The 18,092-nt window shown below is 49.1% G+C and overlaps 1 protein-coding gene across 6 annotated transcripts; it reads right to left on the bottom strand.

The window, feature by feature from the left end:
• Nucleotides 1–609: 609 nt before the first annotated feature.
• Nucleotides 610–17,769, bottom strand: LOC120656099 (zinc finger CCHC domain-containing protein 8-like). Of its 6 annotated transcripts, XM_039934111.1 has the most exons (10): nt 17,503–17,723; nt 17,316–17,428; nt 16,746–17,187; nt 16,454–16,529; nt 15,988–16,063; nt 14,166–14,252; nt 12,457–12,578; nt 6,325–6,568; nt 1,816–1,879; nt 610–1,508 (listed from the first exon to the last, which is right to left on the bottom strand). In XM_039934111.1, exons 3-10 carry the CDS (start codon nt 17,140–17,142, stop codon nt 964–966), a joined length of 1,611 nt encoding a protein of 536 aa, XP_039790045.1. In that variant the 5' UTR covers nt 17,143–17,187; nt 17,316–17,428; nt 17,503–17,723; the 3' UTR covers nt 610–963. The 6 variants fall into 6 exon arrangements, with proteins under 6 accessions (XP_039790045.1, XP_039790048.1, XP_039790047.1 ...); XM_039934114.1 differs by having other exon boundaries at nt 6,325–6,565; nt 17,316–17,769; XM_039934113.1 differs by having other exon boundaries at nt 14,166–14,249; nt 17,316–17,769.
• Nucleotides 17,770–18,092: the final 323 nt, after the last annotated feature.

Below are 18,092 nucleotides of genomic sequence, written 5' to 3'. Positions count from 1 at the left end.
TTTATTGAAACTTGACTCATGAAAATATTTATTATTTGTTGCCTCTTGTTTGTACACGTGAATATGTGTATATTTATCCACGAGTTTCGGGTATCCATTCGGGTTTCGAGTATCCATTCGGATTTCGGGTATCCGCGGGTTTGATTTTGATGATGGATTTCCACCCGAATCGGTTTCGGGTTCGGGTTTCGATTTCGGGTGCACGGAAACTTCACCCGATCCGAACCCGACCCGTTGCCATCCTTAACTGCACAGCTAAGCTCGAGATCCCTGTGCCAAGACAATGCCGGAAGCAAGCAATCGTCAATCCTTCTGGGCTGGATTTGATTCCGAGATCATTCATGATCTCCAAAGCTGCCAGGATGGAAGATGCGTCGAGAAGATTAACATCAACTTGGAGACAGTTAGAATTAAAGAAACTTCAGACCAGAGCTCTCAAGAGGTGGGATGTGTGTGACGACTGACGAGCGCTCCAGCGGAGCATCACCCTTGCAAGCTCCACGACCGTCAACGGCAACCTGACCTAATTCCTCTCATTTTTGTACCACGGTATCAGGGCAAACCAGTTATAATGTGTGAGGACCATTCATCCAGACTTTTGACCTCATAGGCAGGAAATGTTTATTTACCAGTGTTTTACTACTTCTAAAACCTTTCATCCAAACAGGCCCTCAGATTTTCATTCTACAATATACTATGTCTTCTCCTTAACTGTAAAAAAATGAGCAGAGTTACAGATAACGGCAGTCATACAAAACGGGAACAAACATCAGTCACAGGCTAGATGAGAGAAGGCGACTGCCCACTATGCATTTGGGAGCAGCGCTGCAAAATATATGGAGACAAGGAAAATTCGAAACTTCAGACACTAATAGAACTGCTGTTATGTCAGATCCAAGTCGTCCAGTATAAGATTCTTCAGCAAAATGATACCGTACAAATCAGCTGCATGCTTGACTTGACTTATCTGCGGTGGTGGTAGTGCCTGCTGTCATGCCTGTCTCTGTCCCTGTCCCTGTCCCTGTCCCTGTCCCTGTAATGGCGCGACGACATCTCCGAGCTCGAGCTGTAGTGTCCCGAGAACTGCCTACTAGGGTACGAATGTGGGGTCCAAGCACCGTCATCTGCCGGCAGATTATCGTAACGAGGTGGGCTTCTCCACCCCCTCTCTGAGTGTGACCTCCCCAAGCTTGGGCTCAACTGCCCATGGTCGAGGGAATGGTATCTCGATGAATAATGATCAGCACCAGGAGGTCCTCTATCACGGTAATCCCTCGAATCCGATGAGTATTGGTGGGCAGAGGACTGGGGAGGGGTGCTGCCCCACAGCCAGGGGTCACCGTTCTCTGGGATGGGGGCATTTATTCCAGGGAATTCCACTGTCATCCTTTTCCGAGGTGGGGATGGTTCGCCTTGCCCTGGAAGCTCTCCCTCCTCGTACTCTAGTTTCACCTCACCATCTCCAAATATGGTGATACCAGAAGGTTTGTCTTCATCATCAACCACATCTAAAAATCACAATCAGTGAGTAGCGAGATCCTGACAAAAATATCTGTTATAGAACCTAACTAATGCCTAATGTAAACAAATATACACAAAACTTCACATGCCATCCTGATGGTAATGTTCACTGTCTGACTTCTATATAGGAATGCAGCAAAATTGGGTTGCTATTGCAAGATAAAAGATGTACGTGGATCGGAGTCAAACAGGCCTAGTCAAGAATATGGTTTAAAGAACTGAGTAAACTATGCATATCAGAAACAAATGTTTGCATACTTTGCACAGAAATATTCAAATGTATACTGAGCTTACCTAGGTAGCCTGGAGGATAACCTAATTCACGCATCCTATGCAGCCAAGGAGGGGGGTCATTTTCCTGCAAAAGATTATTGTACTCAGAAAGTGATCCTACCATTCTGGAATTCAAAAATAATATTCACAGAGTAAGGTGATTCAATCCCCAAAAAAAATATTTAAAAAGACACACAGGACTAGTACTCCTATTATAGCAAAATTATTGTGTCTGCTTGGAGGGCTATCCGAAATTCCGAACATCAAGTACAATAATAATGTCTAATCCTGCAGTGTTATTACTACTTTGTTGAGGCTTCTAGCTTCATTTGCTAGTAGAAAAGTGACTACAGGAAAAACATGTTGAAATTTCGTGCCAGCAGGCCTAATGCATTTAGTTGAGTAAACATGATGTGAATCATTTTTAAGTATGGTCATCTAAATCAATAGTCAATGGTTGATAATAAATGAGAGAAAAGCATTGCACTCAAGACAAAATTACTTAACCTTGAACACAATGTTAGGCTAGGCGCTAGGCGGTTTCTAGGCGGTGACCCACCGCCTTGAGCCTAGGCGTTTCAAGTCGGTTTGCTAGGCGGTGCCATATACATACGTATACCTTTGTCATATACATTATATACCTCTAAAAGAAAAGAAAAACATAGAACCACTAAACCCTGAGTTGAAAAATAGGCCCATCAAAGCAGCCCAACAGCCACCTTATCTCCTCCCCTCCTCTCCTCTCGTTCCCCTTCCCGACGCCCTCCCTGCCTCTCCTCTCGTGTTATGGGAAGTGGGCTGGCTAGAGGCCCTGGCCACGAGCAATGCAGCCCATGAACAGTACAAAGTACTGTAGCACACGGCGCTGTAGCGCCGCCGATAGGTTAGGATGAGTCACCTCTATTTAATAGAGGCCCCATGTATCCAATTAGGTCAAGGAAGAAGTAGAGTATTAATCTCAGAGCCTCCAGCGTGAGGGCGAGATCCCATCTACCCCCTTCATATCTCAGCAAAGTAGTCCATATCATCTTGGTATTCAGAGCCAATTTTCTTCCCCTGCGCCACAAATCCCACCCACATCCCACCCCTAATCCAATTCAGTCACGATCAGATTCACATCCCACCCCTAATCCAATTCAGTCACGATCAGATTGCATCTGTTCGTCCCTCCCCTCTCCTGATCATGAGAGAATCTCTCACTCATGACGCCTGGTTCCGGAGGCTCCTTGCCAAGATCGACGCCATCGGCACGTCTCCTTCGGTTCTATCACCACCAGCAGCTTCGACATCTACATCGCCACCGTCCTCTGCGGCAGCAGCAGCGCCGCGGGCTGCATCTCCGTCGCCGCCAGTCCACAGGCTACGCTTTCCCAAGTACGACGGCGCCGACAATCCCCTGGGCTGGCTCCACAAGTGTGAGCAGTTTTTCCGCTCCCAGGGCACTCCGGCGTCACTGCAAGTCTGGATGACCGCCTTCTACCTTGAGGGCGCCGCGGCCCAGTGGTACTTCCACCTCGAGAAGAACGACGGCAAGCCGTCCTGGTCGGACTTCGTAGACGGCATCAACAAGCGTTTCGGGCCACAGACATCACCCTCAGCATCAGCTCCTCCAGCATCTGCTTCACCAAATCCGGCGGCATCTGCGATTTCGACGGCCGCACCCGCACCCCGTGCGACCATGGTGCGCGTCCCCACGGCGCCCGCCCCCGCGCCGGCACCCTTGTCTGCGCCAACTACCGCGGCCACCAGCGTCTGCGGCGCCCGTCCCGGCAGCGCTCATCCTCACAGCGCCTTCCGCGACACTCGTCCCCGCGACGTACGCGCCGCCCGTCCCCACAGCGCTTTCCGCGGCGCTCGTCCCGGCGGCGCCCGTTTCTGCAACGTCTTCCTCACCTGCGCCTGGCAGAGCCCAGCTGCCCACTGCCCCGACGGATCCTCCGATTTCGCCGCCCACCCCCACGAGCGGATCGACTCCCGCATCCCACGCGATCGCGGCGCCCCCTGCAGCGCCTTGCGTGGAGTTGATCCAATCTGCAACACCTCTGGCGGCACCGACTGCAGTCGTTTCGGGGGTTGCGTCGGCATCCCCTGCCGCAAATCCGGCCCATCGGGCGGCTATTTCCGCACCCCATGCGGTCATGGTGCCAGTGACCACACCACACACGGCCCCGGCGTCCCCGGCCGTGTCTCGCGCGTCCACGTCCCCCGCGGCACCTTCCGCGGCGCTCGTGCCGGCGACGCACATTCCCGCGGCGCTTTCTTCCACGGCCCCGGCGTCCCCGGCCTCGTCGAAACCAGCGGTCACCAGCCTATCTCCAACTACAGGGGCTGCCACTGGATTTTCTATGCTGCCGCAACCACCTGTGGCCCTGTTTTCCTCAACGGCGACAGCATCATCACGGGCGGTCTGCACAATGCCATCGATTTTGTTAGCAGCACCAACACCGCCAAGACCGGAGGCTGCATCTCCACCACCGGCCACATCTGCAACTCCATCGCCGCTTGCAGTTGCAGATCCTCCGACCTCGCCACCAGCGTCTTCAACGCGGCCTCGTGTTCAGGATTCAACGCATCACGCGCGGCTTCCCCGTTGCCGGCGCCTCCAGCATCTGCTGCATCTTTCGTGCCGTTGTTCGCGCCTACGCAAGCGCCGGCCAACATCCGCACCTGCGCCCTTCGCGTGGCCTCGCCCCTGGCGTTCGCCACACCGTGCGTCGCGGCGCCTCCGGCATCGGGTGTACCTCGCGCGGCCCCATCCGTGCTCGTGGCCGCGCCATCGCGCCCCACACGGCCTCATATCCGGCGGCCGCCACGCCAGGCGCGGCCCATCTTCGGACTCCACGACCGCGCCTTTCCACCGGGCCATCCGGCACTTTCCTCGGACTGGCGTCTGCTGTCCGACGGGAGGACTCGCGTGTTTTCCCGCCGGCGCCATCCCAAGGGAGTTCGCGGGCTAGCCGGCCAGCACCGGCCCTGCCAGCGCCGGTCCTGGCGCAACCACTGGCCAGCATACCAGCGCCGCCTCTGGTGCGTCCGCGGGCCGACCCGCCAGATACACCCTGGAGCCGTCAACGGCTCCGCACCTACCGACGACCTCGCCACCTGCAGCTCCAGGCTCCTCGGACGGAAGACGTCATCAACAGCAGCGACGCCATCTGTCTCATCGGTCCCCTGCCTTCCTGCGCGTCTGCGCTTGCACAGCCACGTGCGGCAACAGCGCCACCCACGATGTCCTGGGCGCCACCCCCAGCGTGGCCACACGCGGTCGCCTCGTCAATACCTCTGAGCACACCACCTGGGTCTCCCTGCAGCAAGTTGGGCGTGCAGCTCCTTCAGCAGCCAGATGATTCGTTGCCCTCTTCGTCATCCGCATCAACTGGAGTTTCAAGATTTCAGCATTGGTGGCCTTCCAGCTCGAGGACAAGCTGTCTTCGAGGGGTGGTGAAGTGTTATGGGAAGTGGGCTGGCTAGAGGCCCTGGCCCACGAGCAATGCAGCCCATGAACAGTACCGCGGTACTGTAGCACACGGCACTGCAGCGCCACCGATATGTTAGGGTGAGTCACCTCTATTTAATAGAGGCCCCATGTATCCAATTAGGTCAAGGAAGAAGTAGAGGATTAATCTCAGAGCCTCCAGCGTGAGGGCGAGATCCCATCTACCCCCTTCATATCTCAGCAAAGTAGTCCATATCATCTCGTTCCCAACGCCGCCCCGGCCTTCCCCTCGCCTCTGCTTCCACCCTTCCTCCACGCCTGCCTCCTCCTCCGCCGCCGCCGCCTGTCCCCTGCTTTCTCCTTCGCCGCCCGTCCCCTACTTTCTCCTCCGCCGGCGCCCGTCCCTGCCTCCTCCTCTGCCACCGCCGCCGGCGCTCTCTGCTCTGCCTCCTCCCTCGCCAGCACCGCGCGGAGGGGAGCGGCCGGCGGGAGCAACAGCCCCGCGCGGAGGGAGATCGGCGGCCCAAAGAATCTAGGGAGGGAGGAGGTAGTGAGCAGAGAGAGGAGCAGGGGAGGGCAGATCGACGTGCTTACCTGCGACTGCGAGGAGCGGAGGGGAGCGGCCCCGTCGTGAGCAGCAGCCCCGCACGGGGGAGACCGGTAGCCCAGTGCACAGGGAGACCGCTAGGCGAGGCGGTACCCCGCCGCCTAGCGCATAAGCGAGCCTAGGCGAGCGCGGAATAGCGCCTTGTGGAACATTGCTTGAACAACAGGAATCTCATGCACACAATAAACACGACACCTGAATAGGCAAAAGTTGCTATTTCGATAGACAGCTTCTTGATAAAGATAAATACAAACATTATTGGAGTAATAAACTAAATCTTTTCATTTCATGGATGCATGTGTAGTATTTCAGTAAGTTAACAGGAGGTGCAGATAAATGTCATTTTATTTCACAGCAAACATATCAGAAGAAGACTGATCAATTTATTATTTTTTTTAGGGCAAGACTGATCAGGTTGGTAAAAAGGTAAACATAAACATTTTATCAATAAAATCAGGATGGTGACTGTAATTGATATAGTCATTACCCCAATTCCCAGGCACTCTCTAGTTTCAGGTCCCAGTACTCCAGCTTTAAGATCATCAAATTTGCCGGGTGTTTTCTGGTAATATCGGTTCTGTACGCGGTTAACATTAGATTGGTTTCTTTTCAAATTATGCTGCTTCCGAGCATTGCTAATTGCAACATTGTCCCGAGGCTTTGGGCAATCCTTCAGAGCATGGCTATAAGAACCACAATTGAAGCAGCGCGAATCATCCTTATCTGCCCTGCTGTCAGAGAAACAAGGTACCTCAATTGTTGGTCCAGTGAAAAATATAATTACAATATTAACAATGGAACAATCATAAAAAACTAAATGTTAGTCTGCCTTTGAAAAAACAATAACAGAATGCCACAACAAATATAACCAAACAGTCGAAGGCCTTAAAACTTGATCAAAGATAAGCACGAGTTTTTAGAATTATAATAAGACAATGGGAGAGTTCAGGAGTAAGATCCCTTCAGAAAGGAAGCAAAAACAATGACCAACTACATAAACTACGAGGCTCATCAAACAGCGGTTTTGAGCTTTCTTCACAATTTGGCCCAAACTGTTCGGCAGATTCCCACACATTACGCACCCGTTCGCCACTTTGTTCTCAACTATTCCGATTCCAGCAAACGGAGGCCGTTAGGTCAAAGCCATAGCGCGCGCCCTGCAGTTTTGAAGCAGGGCGAGACAACTTTAGCTAGGAGCCTCTTTTCCTTCTTCCCAGCTCCCCGAAAACAACATTCGACTTGCATGTGTTAGTACGGAGAACGACCCAGGCGACAAAACGGCTGCACAGTTCTACTGTGCCGAGATAAGAAATGAAAGTGCAATGGCTTTCGAGTAATAAAGAACCTACTTTGCCAGCCTTGAGAAGGGAATGAGAATGACCCTAGAGCCCATACGCAAGGCCGAAAACCAGCCAATCAAACCGCTTCGCTTGCACAGGCCTAGAAATTCTAACTCCCTAGCTGACATAGTTTCATAATTTATATAGTAATGAGATATGTCAAGTATTAAATGTCACAAACAAAGAATATGTATCCACTAGCACTCAGATCTACCACAAGATAAACACACAAGAATAGAATTTATCCATTAGCCAACTGACTGTTTAGTGCATACTCCCTCCGTCCTAAAATAAGTGTTGTTTTAGAAAATTTCAGACATTACGCATCCTAAGAAATGACTTTGTCACCCCTAATTACTTCTAGCAACTGTGATTGAAAATCGTGTTATTTATTTGTTTTTCTGAATACTCAATGAATGCATAGGCATTGGAACTAGAAAAGTAATATCTACTAAATATTTCATTGGCTCTATGCGTTTTTCTATACAATACATTATTGGTACCTGGCATTGCTTTAATTAGATGGATCTCATTACAAGCTAAAACTACCCTCTTTGTGGAACAAAATTTAAATGCTAAAACTACACTTATTTCCAGACGGAGGGAGTATACATTAATTTAATACCAAAAGATTTTTCTCTAAATAACTGTAGGGATAAATTTTGACACCACATTAGCATAAGTAGATTAAGGTGCAATACTATTAATACATACAAATGGTTCAAGAATAATGACACTACAAATCTAAACAAAACAATCACTGAAGCCCCCACAGGAATGTGGTAAATTCCCAGATTCCTGTGGAAGTTGAACTGTTTCATGAACTTGCAGAACCCTGACAAAATCAAGTGTCCAAACAGGTCCTAAATGATCAAGAAAAGTGGTTATTTATTCATAGTTAGTGACTAAAAGAACATAAGGAAGCTGACGGGCTCCAAAGATTGTTTACACATCAGGCAATGCTAGCAACATGACTAAGGACTCCAAAGATATAGACGAAGCAGCTAATACTAATAATAAGGGGGTGTTTGGCTTATTTTGAGCCCCAACACATCGGATGTTTGGATGCTAATTAGGAGTATTAAACATAGATTAAGGACAAAACAAATTCCATAACTCCTAGGCTTATTCGCGAGATGAAACTGTTAGAATGAGCAAACTCAGATTGTATTGCCATGCCCAAAGGGCTGATAAGGTCATGTACAATGTGCAAAGAGCACCCTATACAATGTCCCAAGATAAACAAGGCTACCAACAAGATGACAATAGTGAGTCGGATCAGCAAGAGGTTCACCATCCGTGGCGCGCAAGTGAACACCTAGCTCCATGGGTGTATCAACAGTACGGTGATCTGTGAGACCGGCACGGGAGAGAAGATCCTGAACATACTTCTCCTGGGAGAGGTAGATGCCATCAGGTGTGGAAGAGACCTCAAGACCAAGAAAGTGATGAAGAGGACCAAGATCAGACATCAAGAACTTATCACTGAGGCGCATCTTCACAAGGTCAATGAACTGAGAGTCATCACCGGTGATGATCATGTCATCAACATAGAGAAGAAGCGTGCGACCACGAGAAGAAGTGTGAACAAAGAGGGCAGGGTCGTGGTCACTTGGCTTAAAGCCAGCACCAATGATAATAGAGGAGAAGTGCTCAAACCATGCCCGAGGAGCCTGCTTGAGGCCGTAAAGAGATCAACGCAGCCGGCAAACCATTCCAGCAGGGACAGAATACCCCGGAGGTGGCTGCATGTAGACCTCCTCACGCAACTCTCCATTAAGAAAAGCATTCTTAACATCGAGCTGGGAGATGGACCACTGCCGCACAGAAGCAACAGCAAGGAGAGTCCGGACAGTGGTCATGTGAGCAACAGGAGCAAAAGTCTCATCATAGTCACGACCATATGCTCCTGTTGAAAGCCACGCGCGAAAGGCGAGCCTTGTAGCACTCAAGAGAGCCATCAGATCGAGTCTTGATCTTATAGACCCACTTGCAAGTAATAGGAGTGGCGTGAGAAGGCAAGGGTACAAGATCCCAAGTACCGGTGCGCTCCAAGGCAGCAATCTCCTCAAACATGGCGTGCTGCCAGTCAGGGTCGGCAGCAGCCTCACGGTAAGTGGTCGGTGGTCGGCTCAACAAGTGCAACAGCAGTAAAGGCATAGCACTCTGGAGGTCGTAGAGCACCACGATCACGAAGATTATTCCGAGATGGCGACTCAGGAGTAGGACCAAGGAGCGAGGAAGGAGACTTGGGTGAAGGTGAGGGTGAAGGTGGAGTTCTCGGACGGCGAGAGTATATGTGAGTGATCTCACAAGGAGGGACCACCACAGGAGTAGGTCCGAGGAGTGAGGAAGACGACTCAGGTGAAGGTGGAGGTCTCGGGCGACGAGAGTAGACGTGAGTGATCTCACGAGGGACCACCACAGGAGTATGTCCGAGGAGTGAGGAAGACGACTCAGATGAAGGTGGAGGTGGAGGTGGTCTCGAGCGACGAGAATAGACGTGGGTGATCTCACGTGGAGGGACCATCACAGGAGTAGGACTAAGGGGCAGCAGAGAAGGCACAAGAGGGGAAGGAGGAACCTCGACGGGAGGCCCAAAGAGCGATTGAGAAGGCTCAGGTGGAGGTGGAGGAACTATAGAAGGAGCAGAAGGTGGTGATAGTGGAGTGGATGGCAGCGGAAGAGACACGTCAGGAAGAGCCAAGAAGGAGATAGACTCCGCGGTAGTGGAAGAGGAGGTGGTGGAGGAACGAGGGTAAAAAGGGCGGGATTCATCAAAGGTGACATCCCAAGATATCCTCATCCGACGGGCAACAGGGTCGTAGCAACGATAACCCTTGTGCTCCGTACTGTACCCAAGAAAGACACTCAACGGATTGAGCAGTTAGTTTGGTGCGCTCACGGGGAGGGAGAAGAACAAAGCAGGCACACCCAAAGCAACGAAAGATGACTGCAGTTGGGTGGATGGCCAAACAAACGCTCATATGGGATACAGCCCTGAAGAACTGAGGAAGGTTGTCTATTAATGAGAAAAACAGTCGTAGAGACAGCCTTAGCCCAGAAGTGAGGTGGAAGCTCAGAGGAGAGTAGTAAAGCGCGAGCAGTCTCAAGAATGTGACGATGCTTGTATTCAGCAGCACCATTCTGAGGAAGGGTACCCTGTTCAGCAAGGAAACGGCGATGGGCAGCAGAGATGTACTCACCAGCAGAATCAGCACGAAAAGAACAAATGGAAGAATCATACTGAGTGCGAATCATAGTGGCAAATTGCTGATAGATAGAAACTGACCACGGGAGGACATAAGATAGATCCAGGTAAACTGTGAATAATCATCAATGAAAATGACATAATAGGAGTGACCCCCTTTGGAGACAAAAGGAGCAGGCCCCATACATCAGAGTGAATGAGATCAAAAGGCCGCTGCGATACAGAATCACTGGATGTATAAGGGAGTTGCAACTGTTTACCAAGTTTGCAACCCATACAATGAAGTGCGGCATCACCAGACAGGACCTAAAACACCACTGCCCACAAGAGTGGAAAGCCTCGAACCGGAGAGATGACCAAGGCGACGATGCCACTGAGCAAAGGTAGGTGCAGTAGCAGAAGCAGCAACCACGGGTGCAGGTGAGGTGGATGAGGGATTCGCCATAGTGGACGAGGGAAGGCGAAGCCACTCAAGCTCCCAAAGACGCTGAGGGTCATGGCGCCGAGGCCCAGTTCCCACAAGAAGTCCCGTGCGAAGATCCTGAACACAACAAGAGTCTGACTCAAGAATGATGCGACATCCATGATCAGTAATCTGACCAGCACACATCAGCTGCATGGTGAGGTTAGGAACATGTGAAACTGTAGGCACATGAAAGGAAGACGTCGAGAGAATACCGCGTCTAGTGACTGGAAGAGAGGTGTCATCAGCTGTCTGAACAACAATTGAGTGATCAAGAAAGGACAAGGAGGACAGCTGGGTAGAATCTGGAGTCATGAAATGAAGCACCAGAATCAAGGAACCATTGAGATGATGTGTCACTGTAAGGATGCAGTGGTGGTGAATCAGAAGCACGAGCAGTAGTCCCAGAAAGGGAGGAAGTAGCAGCATTGAGGCGGCAGAACAACGTGAGCAGCTCCCGCTCTAAGGCAGAGCCGCAGACAGTGGTAGAAGAGGCCATCAGTGTAGAAAGTGTACTGCTCCTTTCCTAGGCACTCTGCTGTCCCCTTTTTTGTGTGTTACCCCTCGGTTAGGAGGGAGCAGAGCAAGGCAGAGCAGTGCAGAACAGAGTAGCGAGGCAAGGCAAGGCAGAGCAGCACAAGGCACAGCGGAGGGATGGAGCAAAGCAGAGAGCATAGCAAGGCAGAGAAATAGAGGAGAGGGAAGCCGCGCAGGCACGTGCGGCAGCGGAAGGGAGGGCAAGCAGCACGGGTGGCAGGGCATCGCAGGAGGCGCGACTGGGGCGCGGACCGGCGACAGGGAGGCGCGCGACAAGGGCAGCGCGACGGTGGCGTGCGTCCACGCGGGACGGCGCGGACCCGCGAGGCAGAGGCGGAGGCAAGGCGGCGAGGCGCGCGGGCGCAGACACGCGGATGCCGGCGGCAGAGGCTCGCCGGCAACTCACCGGCGGCTCGCCAGGAGGCACGGGGACGGCGGCGAAGGAGCCGGGGCTACAGGAGGCGAGTGGCCAGCGGCGGAGGAGGCTCGGGCCGGCACGGTCTGGAGCCAGCGGCACGAGGCTCGGGAGGTGTAGGGGCCGCGGAAGGCACGAGCTGAGCAGCCGCGGCAGGAGCGGGCTGCGGGAGTAGAAGGGAGTGGAGGGAGGGAGAAGAAGAGGTGGAGCTGCCTTCGCCGACCGGCGGTGGTGGCTCACCGGCGTCTTGTCGGAGGCTCGCCGGCGATGGCGGGATGTGACCTAAACCTAGGCTGTGATACCATGTTAGAATGAGCAAACTCAGATTGTATTGCCATGCCCAAAGGGCTGATAAGGTCATGTACAATGTGCAAAGAGCACCCTATACTAGTGACTAAATATACAAAATGCATATACATCTAACAGAAACTATTAAGCCTAATTGGTCCATGATTAGCCCATGTGATTTACAGTAAACATGTGCTAATCATGGATTAATTAGCCTTAATAGATTCATCTCGTGAATAAGCCATAGGCTTTTGCAGTTAGTTCTATAATTAGCTTATGTTTAGTCTTTCTAATTGGCATCGAAACATTTGATACGACAGGCCTTAAAATAAGCGTCAGGAAACCAAACACCGCCGAACTTCTACCTTTCAGTGTTTGATGAATCACCCAGTGGAGTTGAGCCCAAGGTAAATTCCCGATCATACAGTGGAACAGATTCATCATCCATGGTAGCACTCTCCCTTGCTTGGTTATCCACCCAAAATGACTTGTAAGGATAAGAAAAAAGAAAGAAAGAAAACAACAGGGTGAATTATTATATTTCAGAAAAAGTATTCTTTGAAAAGTAAGAACAAATCATAATATTACATCAAAAGTTAGACGTATATTATCAGTAATATAGTAATGAAGGACATGAAACTACGCCCACATTAACCTGTAGGACTAAAATGAGATGTTTCGAAGGGAAATTGATTTTATTTCCAGCATGTCCTTAAAAGTGTCTAAAAGAAGAGGTCAATGTCGCCAAATAAATGGAAAGACAGAGCAAGGACAAAAAACATATGGGAGTCCCTACTGTGATTGTGTCATGGGTAGGAAGTACTGTTCACGCCGTGAACAGTAACAGAGCTCAGATATTAGGAAAGATTAGATTAGATTGGTTTGTTATTTTCTTAAATTTAGGGATTGGTTTCTTAAGGGTTAAGTCAGGGTTTCTTAAGGGTCAAGTCAGCCCATCTATATAAGGATGGGATTGTATCTCATTTAAGGCAAGAAAGGAATAATGAAGAAACAATTCTAGTCTCCCTCAATCTCTCAAGCTCTTGGCAAAGCATAAGGCCTAGTTACCCCAAAATATCCATCTACATAACAGATTGAGGGGTTCGTCACACATTAACACAACTAGAATTGCACTATTGGATGCCTATAAGAAACATGCTCACAGTAGCAGGCCGCTAAGGCAAGTGTGATAGCAAGAAGCAGAATACCTCAGGAATGGAAGCAAGAAATTTAAATAGGAAAAAACAAGAAATTTAAATAGTTAAATTTAAAGCATACTATTTTGACGCATGTTGCAAGAACTACAAGAACAATTTTCCATTGTTAGAAACCGATGACTATTTTGACATTTGATGCAGAAAACTACAACTCTTTCACCAGACCCATTGAAAACATGGGACCACCTGTTGTAGGTTTCTGCAATGGGCACCGGAAGTTGTAATTTTCTGCAGCACATGCCAAAATAGCTGTAGATTTTAAACAATTCAATCTTTATTTTTTTAGAAAAAAAAAGACAATAATTTATAGAATTTGAGATTGCTCATCACTACAGAAAAACAAAATATATTCTAAACTGCGTGCAGTCTTCAAAAGTTTAACAAAACAGATTCTAAACTACGTACATTTAATTTCTTAGATTACAAGTAATTAAGATTTGCAGATGTTCAGTATAAAACAGTTGCACTGTACATTTTTTTTACTTTAACAAGACACCACAGTAAAATTAAAAAAAAAAATTAAAGATGTATGTTGAAGGTAGTGCCAATGCCTAAAGAACATCTATTCGATACCAAAGCATAACAAAAAAGAAAGACAGCACAAAATACAGCACCAATAAAATATTTAGACTATTCAAATACTATTCTCCTGGAAATTGCCTTCACTTTTATGTCGTGGATTGATTTTTCTACTTAATAATGTGAAGAAAGCTTGAATCGTTCATAAAAATTCCGTTATGGAATTCATATGAGAGACAAGTTTGAAAAAATTCAAACTAAGCAGTGGTATAAATGTAATAAAAATGAGTTGAAAAAACAGTCCTAGAAAAAAATCCGCAATATAAGGACATACATACCACAGCACAAGATTTCTCGGAACCAACATGTAATGCCGGATAATAAGTCTCTTCACCACTTTCTAAGATCTCTTCCACAGCTTCCTGCTATTTCCATAAGGAAAATAAACATCACAATAAGAAACTTCAATTCTATCATTTCTGCAGAGAATTCTTTTGGGATACATTATCTTCTTGTGCTGATAGGTTATATGGATAAAACCGAATCGCTATGAAGCAATAACAAATTTCAGTATTGACTATTTAAAGATGAAAGTTTCAAAATCATAAGAACTGGAATGAGTTTTGCAGTGTTACTTTTTTCCATATCCCCAGAGTAGAAACATGTCATGGGTAGGAAGTACTGTTCATACCGTGAACAGTAATAGGGTCCAGATATTAGGAAAGGTTAGATTAGATTGGTTTGTTATTTCCTTAAATTTAGGGATTGGTTTCTTAAGGGTTAAGTCAGGGTTTCTTAAGGGTCAAGTCAGCCCATCTATATAAGGATGGGATTGTATCTCTTTTAATCAAGCGAGGAAGAAGAATCAATTCTAAATCCCCCAATTCTCTTAAGCCGCCGGAGCAGCAGGGCCTACCCTGTCTTCTGTCGTGTCCAAGCCGCCGGAGCAGTAGGGCTAGACCCTGCCCTCTAGCGTGTCTCTACCCTAATGATCCAATATCCATAACATCTGGTATCAGAGCCAGGGGTCCTTTCCCATGGCTTTTGCTGCCGATGATCTCACCGCTCTTATTAAGAGCCACAATCTCGTCTGTGAGGCGCTCGATCGCGTTTCCTCTTAAGCCGCTGGAGCAGCAGGGCCTACCCTGTCCTCTGTCGTGTCCAAGCCGCCGGAGCAATAGGGCTAGACCCTGCCCTCTAGCGTGTCTCTACCCTAATGATCCAATATCCATAACAAAACAGCTAACACTCACTTATTGCGCTGTCAAAGACTAATGACGTACAAATAAAATGAATGAGGGGCACACATTAGAAACATGCATAATTGTTCTACCAAAATGCTATCCTAACGAAAGACAATTTGCTGGAAAGAAATTGGCAGGGCAAAAGAAATGCTCCTTCTGTTCTGGGTCTGAAACAATAAATCATCTTTTCTTTGATTGCTCTATGGCAAGCTATGTCTGGAGCCTTGTGGCAATTGTGCTAGGGTCCCCACTGAGGCCTACCTCAATGGATCAATTTTGGGTGTGGATAAATAATTGTCTCCTGAATGAAAAACAGTTCCACATGATGGGGTTAGCTGCTATTCTTTGGGCTTTCTGGAGAGCAAGGAATAATGCTTGTTTTGAAAAGAAACTTACAAGATCTCTTACTGAGACCATTTGCTCAGTTTGTTCCTCTATTGTGTACTGGGCAGGTCTACAGAAAGGTGATGATCAGAAGCAACTGGGAAGATGGTGCGTAGGTGCTCAAAGAGGTGATGCTACACTTTCATCCAAGGAGCGCAATGGAAAAAGATGCCTGCACAATCCTTCTTCACTAACCCAGGATAGTGGAATCTAGAAGTTCTCCTTGTGCTGCGGGCTTTTTGTTTTAGCTTGTCTGCACCAATGTTTTTACAGTTCTTTTCCCACCTGAGAAAGAGAGTTGTGGGGGTTTTGTGCTTCATGGGCATCACCCAAGAAAATGGCTTCGCGCTGTCGTCCTCGGTACGGCCAAGCTGCTATAGGCATGGCTGGCTTTGGTTAGGGGTTATCCTTTAGGCTCGTCAGATGTGAACTGTGCGTGAAAAACTCAGGTGTAATTTCCTTGCTATCAAGTAATGAATTTTGGTCCACCCAGTAGTGAAAAAGAAACATGCATAATTGTGTGGAACAGTACCTTCACTTTGTGCTGCCTTCTGGCCTGCCACTGAGACCAATGTTGCATCAGTTCCATAAGCTTTCTTTTGCTTTCCCTGATATATCAAAATACGAAATACCATTAGAAATAACAAAATGGTTTTAAAATCTTTTCTGGAGTATGGAAGTGGCTACAAGAAAATGCCATGTTCTACAATGCCTATAAGTGAGACGGAAGTGGCTACAACACAAAATGACATGTTCTTCAATTCCTATACTCCCTCCGTCCCAAAAAACAAGTCATCCTAGGAACTCTAGGGCAAATTAACAAGAAGGTAAAATGACCATGTTTGCCCCTATTTATTACCCATATTTGGCACTAATTGCTTCTTGCATGCATATGCACTTTCTAAATAGGGTAAGATGACTTTTTTTTCGGGACAAATTTTGAATCCTAGAGTGACTTATTTTTTGGAAGTGAAAATGGAAAGCATGGTGTAATTAACCTTGTCAAGTCACTGTAGATGACACGAACTGAAGGCTCCTTTGATTCCACACGAGCTCTTTTAACTCCTCTTGCTGCTAAAAATGCCATATCAAGGATCAACAACTAGAAACTGCCCAATTCGCAATACATTTTTGGGGGGTCCCAGGAGGACAACTAATAGCCTGCGCTTCTTATGCGAGTACAGCTCCCAGGATTCAATGGAAACAAAAGGATCTTTAGAAAACATAGGCACCTTGCAGTGGCAGAAGTATATTAGCAGAAATATATAAATATTCCATTTGAGAGGATACGACTTTCTTCGACAGAGATGCTGTTTGACACATAATTTGGTGCATTTTCAGCCCCAATACCCTTGTCCAGCTTGACCTCAAAACCAATTACAGTCTGTACAGCTGCAACACTGACTTCAGGCTGAACGGAAGCATCTAATAGCTCATCCTTTACAACCACAACATCATCGTCCGCGATGTCCATATCTTCCAATTCCCCCTCTTCAAGATCTATGTTCCCATCAGACAGCTTGGGATTACTACCCACAGTACCAGCTTCCCCTTCTGGTTGGAGTTCAGATGCCTGAGGTTCCGCCCCATTCACATCAGGAGCTTCAACCTGAAGGTCTCCCCCTTGTTCACCTTCCGCATCAGCCTCGCAAGTTGCATCAAGGCTGATGAACTCGTCTGATGCCATCGTTTCGCGGGCAATTACACCACGTATTCACATTCCGGGTCGAATCTGCAGCAAACACAGCCAAGTTAGTGGATCAGGATTCAGATCCGAATACAAATAGCTTATGCTAGGGTTTGGGGTTCTCGGTTTCGCACATCAGGAAGGCAGGAAGGGATGATAAGAGCTGGAAGTACCAGGTGAGTGCTTGTCGCCGGCAAAGGGCCTGACGAAGACCGGGCGTATGGCGGCGGCGGCGCTCGCCAGTCCTCACCGCCGGGTCGCCGGGAAAGAAATGCACGAGAGAGAACTGGAGGAACGGAAGAAGAAAGAGATGGTGAAGCGGGCAGCTGCGGCCTGCGGGGCGCGGAGCAGCGCACTAACCGGGAGCGCAGAGGCCGCGGTGCAGGCAGGCGGCGCGGTGGCGCAGACGCTCCTGGCAGGCGGCTCCGGGCGCGGAGGCCGCGGATTGGCCGGGAGCGCGGAGCAGGTTGGCGCAGGCGCCTCCTGGTAGGCGGGCGGCGGTGCAGTTGGGTGGCGGCCTTGGCGGGGCGACGGGTCTTGGGGTCGGGGAGACGGGAACTGGGAAGGCCGTCGGGTCGTCGGGACTCGGGAGGGAGCTGCCAAGGGGTGGGGGGGACTGGGGAGAGGGTGGGAGGGATTCGGGGGGATTCGGGGGGATGATGCTAGGGTTAGTCGTGGGCGACTGGACTGCCAACGTGGGATGGGTCTGAATACTGGGCCACCGGTGGATTTCGAGGGATGGGTCTGAACACTGTAAAGTATCGTTCAAAAAGAGCCTCTTTGGTAGGGCACCCAAACCGGCTCCAAATTCAGCTCCAGCCGGAGCCCTGCCAAAGGGTCTAAAATGGAGCCGCTCCAGACTTGAAGCCGCACTTGGAGCCCGTAGCAGCTTCCACACAAGGGTGGAGCCACCAAAACATAGCTCCTCGCGGCTCCACCCCTCTGTTTCC

This window comes from Panicum virgatum, chromosome 1N (genome assembly GCF_016808335.1).
Source record: "Panicum virgatum strain AP13 chromosome 1N, P.virgatum_v5, whole genome shotgun sequence".
Lineage (NCBI taxonomy): Eukaryota > Viridiplantae > Streptophyta > Magnoliopsida > Poales > Poaceae > Panicum > Panicum virgatum.
Note: the sequence above shows the minus strand (reverse complement) of the source record. Positions and strands in the feature narration are given on the sequence as shown.

Bases quoted from the DNA above. Each gene is read 5' to 3' on its own strand.
- LOC120656099 (XM_039934111.1), bottom strand. From the start codon at position 17,142: ATGGCATCAGACGAGTTCATCAGCCTTGATGCAACTTGCGAGGCTGAT. The intron at 6,569-12,456 runs GTAGAAGTTCGG...TTTCTCTGACAG, and splicing joins GATTCATCAAACACTGAAAG to CAGGGCAGATAAGGATGATT. The intron at 1,509-1,815 runs GTAAGCTCAGTA...TGTGATTTTTAG, and splicing joins TTATCCTCCAGGCTACCTAG to ATGTGGTTGATGATGAAGAC.